General features: G+C 36.2%; 1 protein-coding gene across 1 annotated transcript in view; it reads left to right on the plus strand.

Moving 5' to 3' along the window:
• Positions 1-19,457, plus strand: part of GPC1 (glypican 1) — a 199,489-nt gene that overhangs the window by 110,905 nt on the left and 69,127 nt on the right. The window contains exon 2 of the mRNA XM_014065958.2: positions 5,143-5,301. Within this exon, the coding sequence (XP_013921433.2) occupies positions 5,143-5,301 (159 nt within the window). The remainder of the gene's footprint in view (positions 1-5,142; positions 5,302-19,457) is intronic.

A 19,457-nucleotide genomic window follows, 5' to 3' on the forward strand; every position in this document is an offset into this window, starting at 1 on the left:
GCCAGTAACTGTGACCGGTTTTGATTGGACATGTTACCTATTTTTATTTATTTGTTTAATTTGTATCCCACCTTTTATTATTTTTATGACTAACTCAAGGCGGCAAACATCTCCAACATGTCTTCCTTCTCCTATTTTCCCCACAACAACACACCTGTGAGCTGAGTTGGGCTGAAAATCTGATGGGACCAAGGTCACCCAACTGGCTTTTGTGGCTAAGATGGGAATTCAGTCTCCTGCTTTCTAGCTTGGTGCCTTAAACCAGGGGTCCCCAACTTCTGGGCTGTGGCCCAATAGTGAGCTCTGGGTTATTTGCAAATGGACTGCATAAATGGTAGGCAAGCATGCATGTCTGTGCATGGATACCCAAGTTTGTGAGTAGTAGCCGAACACATGCACACACACACTTGCACAAGTGGCGGGCATATGTTCTATAGGACATTAGAATAGACCAGTTGTGGCCCAGTGGCTAGAATGCAGTATTGCAGGCTAACTCTGCCCTTAGTCTGTAGTTCGATCCTGACAAGACTCGAGGTGGACTAGCCTTGCATCCTTCTCAATTGGGCAATTTACAGATGAAGGAAACTTTATTTAAGGCTCATCTAGCGGTTGTTATATTTTTGACACCTCTCATTTTTTCAATGTTTAATAATTGATGCATATACTTCTCTTTTTAATAGCCAGGTTGTTTTATTTACCATCTTTATTTTTGGTGCTGCATTTTAGATTTAGAATTGCCATGAAAACCATTGAATAGCAGTGTCTAAAATAACTAAACAAATATTTGGAAGTCATGCCCACAAAGTCAATACATAAGATGCCAGGTTTGGTATACCCTGGACATAACCCTATTGTTTGGTTACTTTAAAATAAAGTTAGTTGTAAGTGAAATCCTGCAACCAGCTAGTTAATACTAAAACAAAACATTCCTCTGTATTTCTTTGTTCCAAAAATAAGGGGCAGATGAGGAAAAAGATATTTAGATTGGAAATAGACACCTCTGCCACTTCCATCTGTTGACGGTGAGATTTCAAGGCTGTTGTCTCTTTTTCAAGATCAGTTTTGCAATTATGTTTGGAAATGCCTATATATTCCATTCTTACATTTTTTGGAATTATCTTCACCTATTACCATAAGGAACACTGATACATTTTTGATAGTATGTTTGAAATGGGGAAATGGTATTTTGATGGCCACACCTCCCCCCCTAAAAGTGATGAAAATTTAGGTGCATCTTATAGACCAAATACAGGCGTTTTTGGCCTCCCGAATCCTCTGTTCATCCCATTTTTAGCTTCCCTTGCTCCCAGAAGCACTCTGTAATGGTCTGCATGTTTTTGGCCTGCAAAGTTCTTCGGAGGGCTTTGGAGGGCAAAAATGTGATGTGCAGAGGGCTTGGGAGCCCAAAAACAGCTCCGGTTTTGGCAAAAACAGTCCTTTTTGCCGAGTGCTTCTGGGGGCTAGGGATGGCAAAAATGTAACACATGGACACTAAAAACTTTTTTTTTCTTGTTTTCCTCCTGTAAATGTAGGTGCGCCTTACAGTCTCGTACGTCTTATAATCTGGAAAATACGGTACTTTCCCCCTGGATCCAGCTGGATCTCTCTCCTCCCCTTCTTGCCTGAAGGATGAGGTATCTGTCAGATGTCTAGGCAGATAATGCGACCAGGAAATCGGGAGCAGCTCTATTAAGCTGCCACCATCAGCAAGGTCCCGCCCAGGAAGGCCCCCCCCCCATTTTATTATCATTATCTGTCATTAAAATAATATTTATTCCCAATGTTTCTTGTGAGGTAGAGGATTCTGATTCATTTTAGGAATGGGGAAAATTAGGAGTCTAGTAAAATCTTTTCAAACTAGCATGTTTTCTTAAAAGCCATAATCCTCCACATGTTAAAACTCATTTTATCAGATGCATTGGGGAAAACCTAGAATCCAAAACAGTACATAGCAGAGATAAATAATATGCCTGAGCCAATGAATACAATGATAACTTAAATTTGAAATTGCTTCCATTATTGATAGAATTTGCCTGTTCAGAAAATGACTGTTTTTTGTAGGAAAGACTTAATCACTACCATTTGTATACCAGAATTGATGAAATTGCTCCCTGCCTGCATTTTAGTCCCTTAGGATGCTCTCTACCACTTTGTTTACAACTGTTCATGAGGCTAAAGGGAGAGGGGGAAGAATCGGCTTACTTCCAACAAACTATTGGGTCCCCATCATTTGTATTTGTATTTGTATTTTATTATTTGTATGCCGCCCTTCTCTGGGAGGACTCAGGGCAGCGAACAATTCAAGGGGGAAAAAAGGGGGCAACATAAAAGACAAAATATAAATAATAAAAGTAGACAACAGTCGCACAACCATACATGTCGAGAGGGGAGGGAACTCATCACCCCCAGGCCTGCCGGCAAAGCATATACCTTTTTATAATTGATTTACTTCTAGGGAAGCCTGGGAAGTCTTTCAGCAACATATGTATTTTTTAAATAAAAATATTAATTCAAAAAAAGTTTTTTTAAAGATAGTGAAGGAAGTTTTTGAAGGAAATTCCGCAGCATGCTATGGGCCATTGGGATCCTATTATGACTCCTGTGACTTAGAACAAATCTTATGCTTTCCCAGGGTAGCCTACAGTTCTAGAAAGAGTACCTAGAGAAGTCTCTCTGGCCAAGCCATAAGAAGTCATAGAGCTATAGAGATGGATAGCCATGTATCCTGGAGCATGGTGTGCTCTTGAGAAAAGATTTTAGCAGACATTAGCTATGACCTCTTATGCTTATCTGTCTAAACCTGTGTTTTTCAACCATGGCAGCTTTAAGATGTGTCTACATGGCTGGCTAGGGAATTATGAGAGTTGAAGTTCACTGGTCTTAAAGTTCCTGAGGTTGAGAAACACTGAAATATCACTGACAATATTTTCTCCAGCTCCTCAGTTTGCCCAGTGATTTACAGACCAAAGCAGATTCATCTCGTCTCCAAGAATGCAAGCCCTCAGGCTCCCAGTGCTGAAAGGAAGAGGCTAGGAGGAATGTGTATGGGTTCTGATGGCCTTGTTCCCATTTGAAAGGCTGCTTAGGAACCAGACAAGCCAAAACAAAACATATGCTTAAGTTTATGCTATGACAGTTTTCCTCTAAAAGCATAGGTGGATTGTGCAATGACTCTAAAATCACATCATCTGTATTGACTTCTTTGAAACTAAGTTATCTTAGGGCAGGGTTGGAAAAGATACAATTTTCATGGCATAATTTTGTTTAAGTGCATTCCTGTCAGCAAGGGTACAGGAGGACTGTGAGGTGCATTTGCTCTTCATTTCTAATTTCTGATTTTCTATTGTGTATAAACTCTTTGATACACATGCATTCAGGAATAGATAATTTTGAATGGTAACCACCAGAGATGGTATTCAGCAGGTTCTGACCAGTTCTGGAGAACCAGTAGCAGAAAGTTTGAGTGGGTTCGGAGAACTGGTAAATACCACCTCTGAATGGCCCCGCCCCCATCTATTCTCTGCCTCCCGAGTCCCAGCTGATTGGGAGGAAATGGGGATTTTGCAGTAACTTTCCCCTGGAGTGGGGAGGGAATGGGAATTTTACAGTATCCTTCCCCTGCCACACCCACCAAGCCACAACCACCAAGCAATAGCAATAGCAGTTAGACTTATATACCGCTTCATAGGGCTTTCAGCCCTCTCTAAGCAGTTTACAGAGTCAGCATATTGCCCCCAACAATCCGGGTCCTCATTTTACCCACCTCGGAAGGATGGAAGGCTGAGTCAACCTTGAGCCGGTGAGATTTGAACAGCCAAACTGCAGAACTGCAGTCAGCTGAAGTAGCCTGCAGTGCTGCATTTAACCACTGTGCCACCTCAGCCAGCCATGCCCACCAAGCCATGTCCACAGAACCGGTAGTAAAAAAATTTGAATCCCACCACTGGTAACCACTATATAAATGATTGACATCAAACATTAATAATTGTTTCACATGTTGTCATTTCCAAAGCAGCACTGTATTTCATCTCTTATTTACCCTGTTTACCCTTTGTCAACCCTGAAATTGATTGAACTGTGGCCATTTTCTTTTTTGTAGTTTTCTCCAGGGAAATTTATCTTCTCACTGCTTTAGGGCTGACGCAGCCTGGAGAGAAGGGGGCCAGGGGATGTGGAGATAGCTGGGGTATTGTAGCCTAAATAAAATTATTTTCCCTAGGAATTAAGGACGTTGGTGCAGGTGTTCAAAAGGTAGAGACTGAGGTCACCTAGCAACTGGACTGTATGCTGATTGGACCATGTGACTGGAGACTCAGGGGCAAAGTTTTACTTTTAATTGGGTGTAAAACTGGTGGGAACTTAGAACCGGGTTTCCATCAGGAATGTGCCAGTTTGATATGTTTAAGTTTGAGTTTGAGTTTAATTTTATTTATAGGCCGCCCAATCCCGGAGGACTCCGGGCAGTTTACAGCAAGGGAAAGAAAAATAATAAAAGAAAATAAAAATAAAAAAGACAGGTTAAAACAATGAGGTCAACAGCCCCAGGCCTGCCGGAATAGCCAGGTTTTGACAGCTTTTCTGAAGGCCATGAGAATGGGTAAGGTCCGGATTTCTGGGGGTAGTTCGTTCCAATATGTCCCAATTAGATGTTCTTTGATGAAATTGCCTGTCTCAGACTTCTTATTGAAAGGATTGTATTACTTGAAGTCTTGACACCCTTCTTATTTTCTGTTCTCCCAAACTCCATAAACAACTGTGTATATAAATATCAGGATTATAAATCTCATGCAATAAAAGAATTTCTGGCCTGGAGAGCCACAGAATTTTACTTATTTTGATGCATAAGTCTTTGTTTATTAAAATTAAGCAACTTATTTCTGTGTTTCCCATCCCTCAAAGCAATCCTGCCTATTGTCACTGCCCCTACCCCATCTCCCCACTTCCATTCAATTGCATTTATTTATTAAAACTCTCCCATAGGAACTTATTCCAGGCATCTAAGGAAACATATGTCATCTATGACAGTTTAAATAACAATAAAGCTGATTTAACCTTTAAAGTGTGACAAAGCGCTCTGATTACTCATTTTTATTTCACATGATTTGCCTTCTTATCCATTTTTCTCTTCTTCCCATCCACCAGGAGAACATTTGAGAATTTGCCCACAAGGTTATACTTGCTGTACTAGTGAAATGGAAGAGAACTTTGCCAACAAGAGCAGAAGTGAATTTGAAGGCATGTTGAAGGAGGCCACACGATCAGTACAAATAATCTTCACATCCCAGTACAAGAACTTTGATGGTAAGGAATAAAGAATGTACATAGTTTGGAATGCTGGCTGCCCTCATATGAGATTTTGTATTCATTTATTTTATACACATTATTATATTTGATTTAGAGTGCAAATAAAAATTAATTGCCCAGACCAGATGAACGAGCGGTAGTAGGTAAGCAAACAAAAACAATTTTGATCTAAAATTCCCCAAGAAGGAATAAAATACGACAAAGCAGATATAGTAATACAACAGATACTTTCTGTATTCTGATGACAGTAGTACTTTTTTCTCTGGCTAAAATTTAAGTACAAAAACTAAATATACAGTGAAGGTTTTCTGATTGGTTTCAGGAAATGTTATACATACAAATATGTTTATCTCCATTTGCCACAGCCAAATTTAGAATCTGTTTAAACAGGATAGTGAATTTAAAATGCAAAGGCATACATATCTTGTAACTATCAAAACATGAAATGTTAAAAAGTATATATTTCATTGAAAAAATATTTCTTCCTGTAAATCAGTAGCTAATTTAATATCTTGGCTTATTAACTTTTTTCATAATGTAACACACTCATACAATCTGGTTTCTTTGTCCTGGATAAAAGTGGAAGAGTATTCTTACCAACAGATTGTGCTTCTAAAATATATTTTGTAGGATAATTACATTTTTAAAAGCTGAACTATTGATTTTATCATTGGATTCCTTATTACAATTGTACGTTTTCTTACCCCTGTCTTTCCTATACTTTAGAAAGTATTCTTTTTATTTCTTTTATTTATATTTCTTAACATCTTATCTCAAACTTGTGTACATTCGGAAGAACAAAATACCATTTTATCAAACAGTAATACATAAAACACTGTTCTGTCAGTGTTATACATTCAAATGGGACCCATGAAGACATTTTCTAATCCATCATGTTTTGTTTCTGTTTGGTTAGCCACTGCTGCAGCTGTAATTTGGTTTGTGATTCAAGTAAGTCAAATAATGTAATAGTACTTTATAAACAGATTTTCAGTGGCTAAGTTGGCAGAGACATAATTTTCCTTCTTTACAGTCTGCTAAATAGTTTAGATGGAAATAACTGGTTACTAGAAGAGGAATTTTGGGCAAACATGCATATAAACCAAGGGAAAAGTCTAGGCTAGACCTTTTCTCTTTGACATATGATCAATGAACTCAAAGAGTAGAAGAACAGCTAGAAGCCCAGATCTTCCACTAAGTATGAGTCTCCTCATCTGAGATTGTCTTCTTGCACTGCAAGAAGAAGTCATTACAAACTCTTCTATGTTACAGTATCGCTACTCTCTTTGTCCTAAACATTTAGCACAAGTCACCCCTTCAAGATTGTCCAGATCAAGAAATAGACTTCACAAGAAGACTAGGCTTCTCTTTTATTGAAATAGGCTAGCAGAGGTCAGCAACCCGCTGCTCTGGAACCGCATGTGGCTCTTTCATTCCTCTGCTGCAGTTCCCTGTTGCTCAAAATATGTGACACAACTGCCAATGTGTGACACCCACCAACTTGCGATTTATTAAGCTTTTTGACCCACGGTAGGCCAACCATGGCTAAATCCAAGAAAAGAAAAGTTTCAGAAGAAAACAGAAACTTTAATTCAACTATATATACTAGTTTTATGGCCACCCAGAAATAATCAGGCACGGGAAGAGTTTTGTGGCTCCCAGTGTTTTCTGTGGGAAATGGGTCCAAATGGCTCTCTGAGTTTAAGGTTGCCGACCCCTGTGCTATAGTAATATAGAGGTCATCTTCATAGTTCTTTATAACATGGTGTATCAATTGTCAGACTGACGATCTAAATTCTACCAAATACCTCCATAGTAGTCTCAATCCAGGTACAAAAGGCAATAAAATTGTTGTTTTAACTTTTCTTCCACAGTGGAAACACTTTATACAGGTGGATTCCTTATAATATGGTTTAAAATACTAGTCTAGAAACAGAATTTTAGAAAAAATATGTCTTCCAGTTTTTTCTGTGATCTGTTCACTCATCTTATGTCACCTGCTTGGAAAAGGGATTGGAAAAGGAAAGGTCGTTTAGTTAGTTCACTTTTTCTTTGTGAGGCTAACTTTAGAACCCAATGACATTAAGCTTTAGAAATTCTGACAGTTTGCGATTAGATTTCCAAATGACAATGAATAATGGTTTCTTATATTTTTTTATACATAACCATATATTTCTTAAGTGGTTCATTTTAATAGCAATTAAGGCATACATAATTTACATAGTAATTAATACTATTAGAGAAGCAGAGAATGATTTTTTAAAAATGTGTTAAGTCACAAGTGGGAAGAAATTAATCAGATCACTGAATTTAACAGTTTCTCTTCGTAACGTTCAGTTAAAAAGGATGGATGGGTGGATTTGATAAGTAGATTCACAGAGATTGCTGCTTTTAACTTGTGATAGGCTTATGTGGATTTATATTTATTTGTAATTTAAATGAACAGTTGGATATTGGGAATTCTGAACAGTGGCTGTTTACCAAGCTTTCAGTAAAACAAACATGTTATTTTAAAATAAAAATGTACTTTTTTAAAAATTTATCTCTCAAGCTTCTATATCAGTTTAGTGACAAGCAACTCTAAACAGTGCATGCCTTAAATCAGTAAAAAGGGTTGAAACAACTTACAGCAATATCTTAACATGTTAAACTTTGTCAGTTCCATTGTGTGCGAAGAGCATACAGCTAACCCTATATAATCACTTATGGGGTGCGTTGGGGGATATATCTACATTCAGTCCCCAAAGATTTCCTAAAACAACCAGGCCTTAATAGTAACAGGTTAGGGCCTGTCCTAATTCCTTGGGGAGCGAGGGGCAATTTGGTTCCAGAGAAGAGAGCCAGGTGCTTGTAGAAAGAAGCCAAACCTTATGCATCTTTTTGTTTGTTCCATTAAACTATATTTAGGTGTGGTGTTGCTAATACATAAGCATAGATCATGCTGTCAGATCCTGCTGTCAGATTCACATCACTGGTAGAGCAGAGTTCAGTTTCATTTAGGTAGCAACTGTGTTTTGATATCTCAGTTTCGAAGAAGTATTTGATTTTCTCAGTCATTGTTCTACTTTTTGCTTTTGCTTTTTCATAGCTCTTTTTGGGTGGTGAAGCCTAGGCTTTTGCTCTGTGTACACAGGAATAGCTGTACTGTTCTCATTTTGCATGTACAGACATGAGCACAATGTCTTAGAAATAGATGACATAGATTTTGCCACACTGTTGTGCTGCTTCTATTGCTGACATACACTTACAATGGTAAAAGCAATTACAGATTATAAAATAATTCTCAAACATTATATAATTTTCCTTTCCTGCTGGCAAATGTTTTCTGCCCACTAATAAAGTAGAAATATTCATGAGCCTACAGACAGTTCCAAGCTTAATACTTATGTTTTCCTAGATTGTGAACAGATTTAGAAAACTTCTTGAAAGTTATTCAGTACCATCAGTAAATGCAATTACAAAATTTCTATAGTATATGAAGCTGTAAATTAGTAGGAGAAACAATTATGCCCATTTTAAACAAACCAACCAACCCCTCTTTCCTCTCAAAAAATTTCAACAAGAAGTGCCAAGTGTGCCCTCTGCTGGTCATTGACCAGATCTTTCTACCTCAACTGTGCCGTGACCAATCAATAAGCAACAAATTCTTAATTATTTCCATTTAAGTTTGTAAACACAGACGTAAATCATTTCAGTTGTACATGCAGTGTCAAAAGCTTATTTGGAGATGTAAGTTATGGATATGGGTGGTTGGATGGTTGGTTGGTTGGATGGCTGGATGGATGGCCGGACATACAAATGCCTAGCCATTGGGATATAGGCAGAAATTTTCTAAAGTTTTGAAACTCCTTAACATTTGCAAGATGTTACATTTCCAGTAAAACTTTATAATAACTGGATTTTAGTTTAAAATATGATTCAATTACCAATTGAATTCGAAAGAAATTCAAAGAATGAAATGACATTTCTTAATCCTCATTTTGACTATAATTCATGGAACTAAGCCTAGCTATATGGCAGCACACGATCAACCATTTCTCAAATTACACAGCTCTGACCTTTATTAATAGTGCAATAAAAATCATCAGAATTCTTACCAAGGTTGTTGGCCAGTGGGGGAGGGGAGGTAGACAGATGAGGATGAAGAGGAGTATTTCCAAGTTGTTGCTAAGAAATCTAGATGGACAGGCCCACGAAATCAAAAGATTTGTTTATTCTATCATTCAGTTTACTTTTATGTGGGATTTAAGCTTTCAATTATTGCTTCAACTATCTCTCTGTGGGCAAGTGTTACTTTATGAAATTTTCTTCTGTATATATTGGTAGGACTGAAGTTTATCAAACACTATACAAGCTGTTTAGATTTGTGGAGTGAAAGTTCCCTGTCCTTCCTTCAGTAGTATTTTCCAATGCAAATATGGTTACAATGATCCTTCAGTTTACTAAAGCAGTGTGCGTCAACATCATCAACTTTAAGATGTGTGAATTCCAACACCAAGAATTGGCTGGAGTACTCTTAAAGAAAAAATGTAATTTGGGAGAATGATTAATCATTTGTACTCTTGGAATGATAGGATATTACTATATCTGGTCCATTAATACATTGGCACATCAAGTACAAAAAGATGAATACATTGAACAGAACAAGGCTGTTGTTATTATATTAATCAAAGCTTGATTGTTCAATCTTAAAGTGTTTCGCACTTTCTTTGATTGTAATATTGTACTGTTCCTCTCTTCTCAACCACAGTTAACTTCACAGTATAATACCATAACTGTAGCTTCGAGCCAGGATGCTTGTAATTCTTTTGAGAAGATATTAATTTGCTATTCCAAAAATATCCATGATTTTTTTAAAAACTGGGTAATTTATAGGATATGCTAATGCTAGTCCTTAAATTTTAAAGAATTTGTAAGCTTTCCATTCTAAATTACATAATTATTTATCCCTAACACAGCATTAGTGGATATAATTGTGAAAGCTTGTTGATTTTAAATTGATGAATGAATTCATTAACAAACAAAACAAAGAAGAAAGTTGACATCATGACATTTTTTGCAGAAAATTATACATTCTGAAAAAGTGAATCATTAATTCAGATGAAAAGAGGAAGGAAGAATATTTTGGAAGTTGTAATTATCTAAAAATTAATAGTTTTATTGAATCACATTTCAAGCCCAAACAAATGCTTATTTATAAGGGATTCACTTACATTAATAGTGTTTCAAGCATACAGCATTCTTCACTTCTGTCTTCATAGTGAGTAGTTCAGTGTTGTCAAACCACTCATATAGACTTGACAGATTTAGGTATGATAAGAAAGCACAACTGAGCTGACATTTCAGTGGTTGGGAGAAAAAATAATAGAATTTTGGCTTATCTTTGACTTTCTAATTAAAACAAAAGGCAATATTTTATTAACTTTATCTTCTAGTAGATTACATTAAGTTTCATGATTGTACTTTCTTCTGCTATCACTGTTTGGGAAGCAGTTTTTGAATCTGATGAACATTGTATAGTGCTCCAGAAAGGAGCATGGCAAAAGTAAAGATCTGTATCAAAGCTTTTGAACAAAGGAAAAATCTTTTTTATGCCTCTTGGAAAACAGCTAATAGACAGCTTGAAGCATCTGCACTTTTTGTGCTGAAGGGGATGAAGAGATCTGTATTAAGAGGTCCTTGGAACTCTGATGGCTCAGTGCTTAGAATGGAGTATTACAGGCAAACTTTGCTCATAATCTGGAGTTTGATCCTAATGGGGCTCAAGGTCAACTCTGCCTTAAATCCTTCCAAGGTCAGTAAAATGAGGACCCAGATTGTTGGGGGCAATATGCTGACATTGTAACTTCCTAGAGTTGTAAAACACTATGGGGCAATATATAAGTCTTAAGTGCTAATGCTAGTGCTTTTTATGCTCTCTGACCCTAGCTGTTTTCTTTCAGATTCCATTACCCAAACTAGGTAACATCACTTATTAGCTAACATTAGCTAACAACAAACAATCCAACCAAAGAACCACCAAGACCTTTTCTACTAACATTGACAGGGCAAGCACCAGAATATAAAATGAGAGCAAATTCCACTCCCTACTAGCAGTGACAATATTATCTACTTTGGATAATGGAGTGTTTGCAAAAAGACAACACCAAGGACCCCTCATTTCAAACTTGATCTACAAATATTGTCCTCTATCAGATCTGTGTTAGAAAGATAACAGAAAGTAATTCTGTTACTTCTGCTTTCAGCAGGAATCAAACCGTCTCAGAGAAACCATTATTTCTCGTACAGTCAATAGCTACTCTATATTACCAAAAGTATTCGCTCAGCCATCCAAATAATCAGAATCAGGTGTTCCAATCACTTCCATGGCCACGGGTGTATAAAATCAAGTACCTAGGCATCCAGACTGTTTTTACAAACATTTGTGAAAGAATGGGTCGCTCTTAGGAGCTCAGTGAATTCCAGCGTGGAACTGTGATAGGATGCCACCTGTGCAACAAATCCAGTTGTGAAATTTACTTGCTCCTAAATATTCCACAGTCAACTGTCAGCTGTATTATAAGAACATGAAAGTATTTGGGGATGACAGCAACTCAGCCACGAAGTGGTAGGCCACGTAAACTCATCCAACATCAGTGTGTGACCTCACAAATGTGCTTCTGGAAGAATGGTCAAAAATTCCCATAAGCACACTCCTAAACCTTGTGGACAGCCTTCCCAGAAGAGTTGAAGCTGTTATAGCTGCAAAGGGTGGACCGATGTCAAATTGAACCCCATGGATTAGGAATGGGATGTCACTTACAATAAGTTCATATGCAAGTAAAGGCAGGTGAGTGAATACTTTTGGCAATATAGTGTATGTCTCTCCCAATACTTCTCCTTTAAATGAAATGGTTTAGGTGTCCATCAAAAATACATTCCAGAACTTGGAGAGATTAAACTTGTCAAATAGTAGCCTCAGGGAAGTAAAGACTTTTCTTCACCTGTAACAGCTTGAACATCTGGAGGTTTGCTTTCCCCTTAAATGGCCACTTCTCCTCTTAAAATTTTCAGCTTTCATTGTAGGTTCCCATACATAATTTTGGGCATCCACCGTAGTTTACTTTATAAAAAAAACCAGGGATGTTATTTTCCCCTCCCAACTATTATCTCTTTTTATTTTTTTAAAACCTGCCAAATAGTTAAAAAGATAATGCTTCTGTGTTCATTGGAAAAGGAATAACAAACCTAAAGCAGAGGGCAGAATTTGACACACATCATGTGCTGTAGGGCTTAAAATAACTGAAATTCAGGTCAGAAGAATACAGAGCTTGCTTGGTCTCTCTGCCCAGTGGCAAAGGAGATATTGCCATATTGGGTCTCAGACGAATCAATGGTGCTCCAGCAGAAGTCAGGGTACATCTGTTTGGGACTTCAAAGCCCTGACTTTGCTGTGATTGACAATTGCACACATTAAGTGAATGAAGAGCAGCTTTCATTCAGAAGGCTACCTTGGTGGCTTCTGCTTTAATGTTCAATGAACTCAGTTCTAAATTCCCTTAAAACTGTTTCTGTCCTAGAATATATAATAAATCATACAATAACTTTGATTACCACAATATGATGGTATCATCAGCTACTGAAGAGGTCTTTGGATAAATCTATCCATAGCCATCCAGCTGGCTGGGATTCAGAACTGTAAAATGACATGGGGATGCCTACATTCCTTCTCCATCCTTTTACCAAGAACAAGGTGTGTGATAGTAAAATCTATACTATTACTAATTTAACCTCCCCTCTCCCCCAAATATTAATGATACCGGGATAAAGTTGTGATTAAAGTTTTTGACCAGGACTGTTACTAGGGAGAGCAAGTTTCAAATTCACTTTCAGGCATGGTAGCCAGTCATTTTCAGACCAACCTACTTCACTAGAAATTAGACAAGAAAGTGCTAAGTATGCTACCTTGAACTTGAGGAAGAGAAATGTCAGGCACAAGAAACCAGGAACCAGGATAGAGTTCAAAAGCACCGTGAGTTTATTCCATGCATCCTGTACATAAGAATCTGATCTACTAACAGTCAAGGCAAATTGAGACCAGCTAAGAGTCATCAGACTTCAAGAGGGGCTGGATTTAGGTATCTTTAAGGGATGTGGGTACTCCAGACTGATGGTGTGTTTGACCCTGCCCTCAGGTTCAGCTCAGTCCTCTCCTACATGGGATGGAATAAGAATTTAAATACACAATCTGATGTTAACTATCCAACTTAGCAGAAAATATGTTATAGAGTTTCAGTTTAAGTATTTCTGTCAACTTCACAAAATCTCTGAAAAGCAGAGATCGAACTTCCTTTAATAAAAACATGCTTACATTCATAGCATTTTTCCAATTTGATCATTCTTTCATAAAACATTAGAAGATCCCTGGTGGTGGTTACAGTGTAGTAGTGCAAGCAAACTCTGCCCATAGGCTGGAGTTTGAGCCTGACAGGGTTGAAAGTTGACTCAGCCTTCCAGCTTTCTAAAGTCAGTAAAATGAGGACCTAGAATGTTGGTGGTAATATAGAAATAATACTTACATTGTAAATCACCTAGACAGTACTGTAAAGCACTATAGGATGGTATACAAACCTAAATGCTATTGCTCTAAGATGTAGAGAAAGAGTAGTGGTTATCTGTGACATGAATCTTATATTGTAGGGCAGAATAGTTTGGGATAAGGTACTCTTCAGTCTCTCTTTTCGGAACTGGTGCTTAATGACAGAACTAAAGTTGGATGTTTCAAAAACAGTTCAATCTACTTTCAAATAGGATTGTGTATCATGGAATTCCTAGCAGAGTGTTTTGCTGCTCAGGTACAAATTAGATTTCATCAGCTTTTTGACCACTGATTCTGAGATGATTGTTCGCCTCACAGGAGAATCCAAATGACCCGTTTTCCCTTTTTTTATTATCCCATATATTTTTTGGGGTACAAAACAAAATCTGTCTAGAGCATACATTTAGAATCTGGAAGGAATTGATGGGGGAATTAAAATCAATATGGAATAAAGCTGATAAAGGCTGATGGACCAACAGTGCATCTTCTAGGATCCAGATGGTCTGCTCTAGTTAATAATAATCTTGCTCTGATTACATAAACAGATCATTAAATTGTAATAATCCTGGTTAATCAATTTCTAGATATTGGGTCCTTAATCATATTAAAATTTCAACATGACTATTTTCAGAACTTCATTTCTGCAAAGCAGAAAGTATGTTGTACTACCTTTATCCTTGGTTTTCATGAAAACAGTATCCTAAAAATAATGCTGAAATCAGAAATGAATGTGCATTCTTATTGCACTATTCTTTTGCTCATTAGTACAGTGAGAATAATGAGGAAAAAACTGTTTGACTTTGTATTCATTAGTTAAGATTTGGAAGTCCTGTTGACTTAAACTGGTTTCTCATAGTTATGGCTTTGGGGGTCAGTATTCATCTGGAACAGGAACTTTCTATATATACCATGATCCAGGACAATTATACGTTCAGATCACAATTGAACTGTGATTTTGCTGGGTTCCATTCCAGTCATACATCCACTTATGATGTGTACATATAAGTACTGTCATCAAGCAGAAAACCTATAAGAGTGATGAAGTTCAGATGTCTATTGAGCTGTCCACATCTGCTGTGTTATTGCGTCTTTCCATTGCACTTCCGGAAGCCAGATGAGATGTCCATGAACTTAATTAAAACAAACTTAATTAAAAACAAACATTAACTGTTTGTTTTAGGATTTAGGTAAGAAGGCAAAATGTAAGAGTAGATTATTTTTTATGCAACTGCTTTTATAAAGTGCACAAATGCAAATCTCCTAGCTACATATACTTTACATCATAAAAATTAAGTGACAATGTTAGATTTTAGTTAGTAGCTATAAATTCTCAGGCAGGCTTCAGGAAAATATGGGAAATAGAAGATCAGATTACCATTACATAGAGTATATGTGGAAAGCAGGGGTACTAGACTGAACCCAAGATATATATGAATTCTGGAATCAGCTTTAATAATTTAGTGACTAACAATTGATTAAAGAATTCTCTTTTGTAATCAATATGTAATCCCAGTCCTATTAAGTCTCCAGAAGGCTTTGGCCAAGTTTATGCTTGCTTTAGAGGAAAGTTTAATGACTCCCGTGGAGAATTTGCCATAAAGTAATTAAGCATCTGCTAAAAGAGTTAAATGATGGATAGTCAGAAGAACCTTGGAGGGAAGTGGTATCAACCAAAGCTGGCAATATTGATTGCATAATATATTTGTGAGAATATTGTCATGACTCTAACAATAATCACATTGGATCCTTCTTTGAGGGAAATGTGAAAATAAACAAATAATATAGACCTTCCTCCTGGTTCCTTAAGAAAACAAATATAGCAACTGGATTACAGCAACATCAACCAGAATTTTGTTTCTCACAGTGGCCAGCAAAGTTGTCTTTTGGTTGCTCACAGCCAAGGCATGTTTTCTTCTCTTCATGGTTAGGGTTAAAATCAAGGTTGCTGCCCCCAAACTAAACTAATATTTAGGTTTCAATAGCCTTTATACAATTGTCCCTCATTAACTTTTAAAATTTAAATCTAATTTACTATAGTGTAGTTACTTTTTCTCTTACTGAATTGTGTTAACCAATTTTCCTAGAATAGACTTTAAATTAGTTGGCCTTTAATTTCCTGGATCGTTCTTGAATTTGTTTTTATTTTTTGAAAGTTACAATTTTGAAAGTTAGACTATATTAACCTTGAGTCCCCAAATGGTTTTTCGTTTAAATGTAATCCTCTCTGAGGAGATGGCTGTATTTGAGTCCTTATTCTACAGAAGGACAAGGGCTGGGATTTCTTTACATTTTTCCACCGGCTCATCCAGGCAATTGTTATATATATATGTTAACCATACACTATAGCAGGGCTCCTGCACAAAATCAGTAGATCCTTTAAAATGACCTGCAAATTTCATGTCAATGTATTATCATCATCCTGGAAATCATTCTTCCTATGATGTAAAATCTGTTTGGCTTCAGTGTTGAAATTGCTACAACAAATCAAGCTGTTATCATTGCCTCAAAGAGTGGGAAGGTTTCCTCATAAAACATAAAACCTTGTTCTAATGCCAGTAAAAAATGAATAAATTGGTCCTTGAGGAAAAATAAATGGCAATAAACATATTGTTTTGCAACATGTAGTACATTTGGTATTGAAATTAAACTCTGTGGAGAGTGAAATGTTGTTGCTTTAAAGGAGCAATATCAAACTGTTGTTCTATCATCCTTTCCCTCTGTAACAGATGTTGCTATTCCTTTCCAAGGAACTTCACAAAGGCCACGGTCAGCTAGGATGCATTTCTCAGTGCCTGCGGTGTCTTCGTTTAGTTCTCCTTTTAAACTTCCAGGCCACTCTGATTCTTTTCCCAAGAGTTTTTGGAAACAAAACTTTAATTAGGGTAATCTTTTCCTCTTTGATCTCCCTTATCATTCTGTGTCCTCCCCTCCTTTCACAGCCCTTTTAAAATCATTTGATTTGATTCATTTAATATACAGCTCATGATACAACCTCCCCTAAATTGTTCCCTTGATGATAAATCTCTTTGGGGGAAAAATATGAAAGAAGATTTTGATGTTATCAGCTTCCTGGGGTAATCAGGTGTGTTCTGCCAGTTGAGGCTGCTCCCTATTACTTAAGCATGCTTTCCCTAGGAATAAAACAAACCAAAAAGAACAATTAATATAGAGAAAGCTGCATTCTGACAGGGCACAATCCATATGACACACAATTCGCTGTCCAGCTAGTTATTCCAACTGCAACTAGATTGATAGTCCCAATATTTTGTTATTTACCACAGCTCTTATTTCCTATTACCTAGGTCTATGTGGACAATTTTGTTCCAGAGATTCATCACTCTCTGTTGATCAAAGATTGTCTTAAGCAACTTTATTTTCATATACATACGTAAGCTGTAATTTAGTTTGTTCATCTTTGACTTAGTGTGTTTTGCGGTTTTTAAAATTTCAAATGTTAATTTAATTGTGTGAATCTAATCACTTGTGGTTTGTTAATAAGCAATCTTAAATAGACCGTGATTGAATGTACCTGTTTTGTGTGCTTGCGAATCACACCCAGAACTACTGCTCTAAAAACAATATAGTTTCACTTTTTCCAATGAATACTTCAAGCCAAAGAAAAAACTTCAATAAATGTAGGTAGATTCCTTGAGGTTACTGCATCGCTGCCCCTTTTCTATCTTCTTTATTGTGCAAAATTTGTTGTAAAACCATTATATATGTGTCGCATAGCCTCTTTTGATGGCTAGGAAAGTTTCTAATGTAATGTAACTGGGTTGAGCACAGATAAGATATAAGAGGAGAGATGTTTGTTATCATAGGAATAAAAAACCAACTAGATTAAGTAAAGAAAATGTTTTCTTTTTAATTTATGTATGTATTATTTTTTAATTATTTTTATTTTTTATGGATGATGGACATGTGTTTATTCCAATAAGTAGTGTAATATTTAAAAACCTGCATAAAAAGTTGGAATATTTAGAGACTTGACTGAATTTGGAATTCTTATAATACAGAATTTAGAACATGCTGTAATTTAGAATATGTTGGGCGGTATATAAATTGCTGGTGAGTGTGATTCAGAAACCAAATAAGACAAGCACTGTATGCAGAATTTAGAAGCAAGAATAGGTTTGCAACAATGGGAATTTCAATGGAAGAAAAATATTAAATTAATTCCAAATATTATCCTCAGAGAAAATTGGCATGAGTTGTTTTGTCATTGTATATTAATCCACTTCTGATGACTAAAATGAATAGTTAATATTCTAATAGTTGAATCAGATTGGATTGTTCTTTCATAAATAGTGACTAGTAAAACTCAACAGTTTAGAAAAATTATTCATATAAAATAAAACAACATAATAAATTCACATTTCAATTAGTAAGCTTTTTGTGAAATTTCACAAAATCATATATTCCCTCTAAGTGTACTGAAATTAGCTTTGTATATGCTAACAGCTGCAAGATATTATAGGACTTTTCTTAGGACTTTTATCTCCTCTTTGGAAGAGTGTTTAAATTATAGAGTATGCCATGATGGGTAACATAGTATTTTAAAAGTAAATCTAGTACAGAATTTAATTCAAATTGGAAATCATTCCTAGGCTACAGTTCAATACATTGATTTGTACCACATCCAAAAATCAGATTTCTCTCTGCCCAGAAACTATATTTTATTTTTGTAAGGTTTCTAAATTAGAACACACTTTCAGTAGTGTGGTTGGAATGTATTGTAATGTATATTTTCTTCATGGTTTATATTATGATGACTAGGTTTCCTGATGTTATCCTTTGCTTAGAACTCAACAGAGGTTTTCAGGTTTTTAAAACAATATAATGTTTACATTTTCACAATCAATTAATAATGCACTAGAAAAGTATAGTCTGTTTGACTTTGTAAATCTCTTGCATATTCATTTGTATTCTACTCTTCTCTCTTTTCCTTTTGTTCATTTTCCTTCTTTGCTTATATATTTAAAATGTCCAATAGATAGATACAGACAGACAGACAACCAATCCTTCCTTAATTTGGAAAAGATTGCCACACTTCAGTTTTTTTAAATTAGTTTTTTTAAAGTGTTGCTTTAAATAGGCAATTAGGGTCACCTCCTTGAAATTAATGTACAGAAATTTATCACTCTGAGTAGTCAAGGCCCAAACGATGGTTTCTTTATTACTAGAAATTGCCTTCTCTCTATGTGTCTCTTCATGTTTTATAAACTTGCCATAAATTCAAAGTTTCTTGAAATAGTATTTAAATACTATTTCTTTAACCTATTCATCTACCAAAACAAAAGAGCAGAAAAGAATGTTGAACGTGGCTTTAAATTGTGGCTTATTTTACCTGCTATTCATTCCTCAGTTTTGCTCTCATTATATGATTTGGAACTTTAATTACATCTCGTGAAACAGCTCATCTCCAAGCAGTCCAAAAGATTCAGATGACAAGATTTCCCAAACCTGCTACCATAAGGAGTGCTTATTGTCATTCATCTTCTATTTTTAACCAATGCAAATATAAATGGCTCTTTTGTTTATCTTTTGAATTATTTCTATTTAAAACTTCTTTATC

This window comes from Thamnophis sirtalis, unplaced genomic scaffold (assembly GCF_051295495.1).
Source record: "Thamnophis sirtalis isolate CommonGarterSnake01/CBP01778 unplaced genomic scaffold, rThaSir2_p1.2 scaffold_11, whole genome shotgun sequence".
Classification (NCBI taxonomy): domain Eukaryota; kingdom Metazoa; phylum Chordata; class Lepidosauria; order Squamata; family Natricidae; genus Thamnophis; species Thamnophis sirtalis.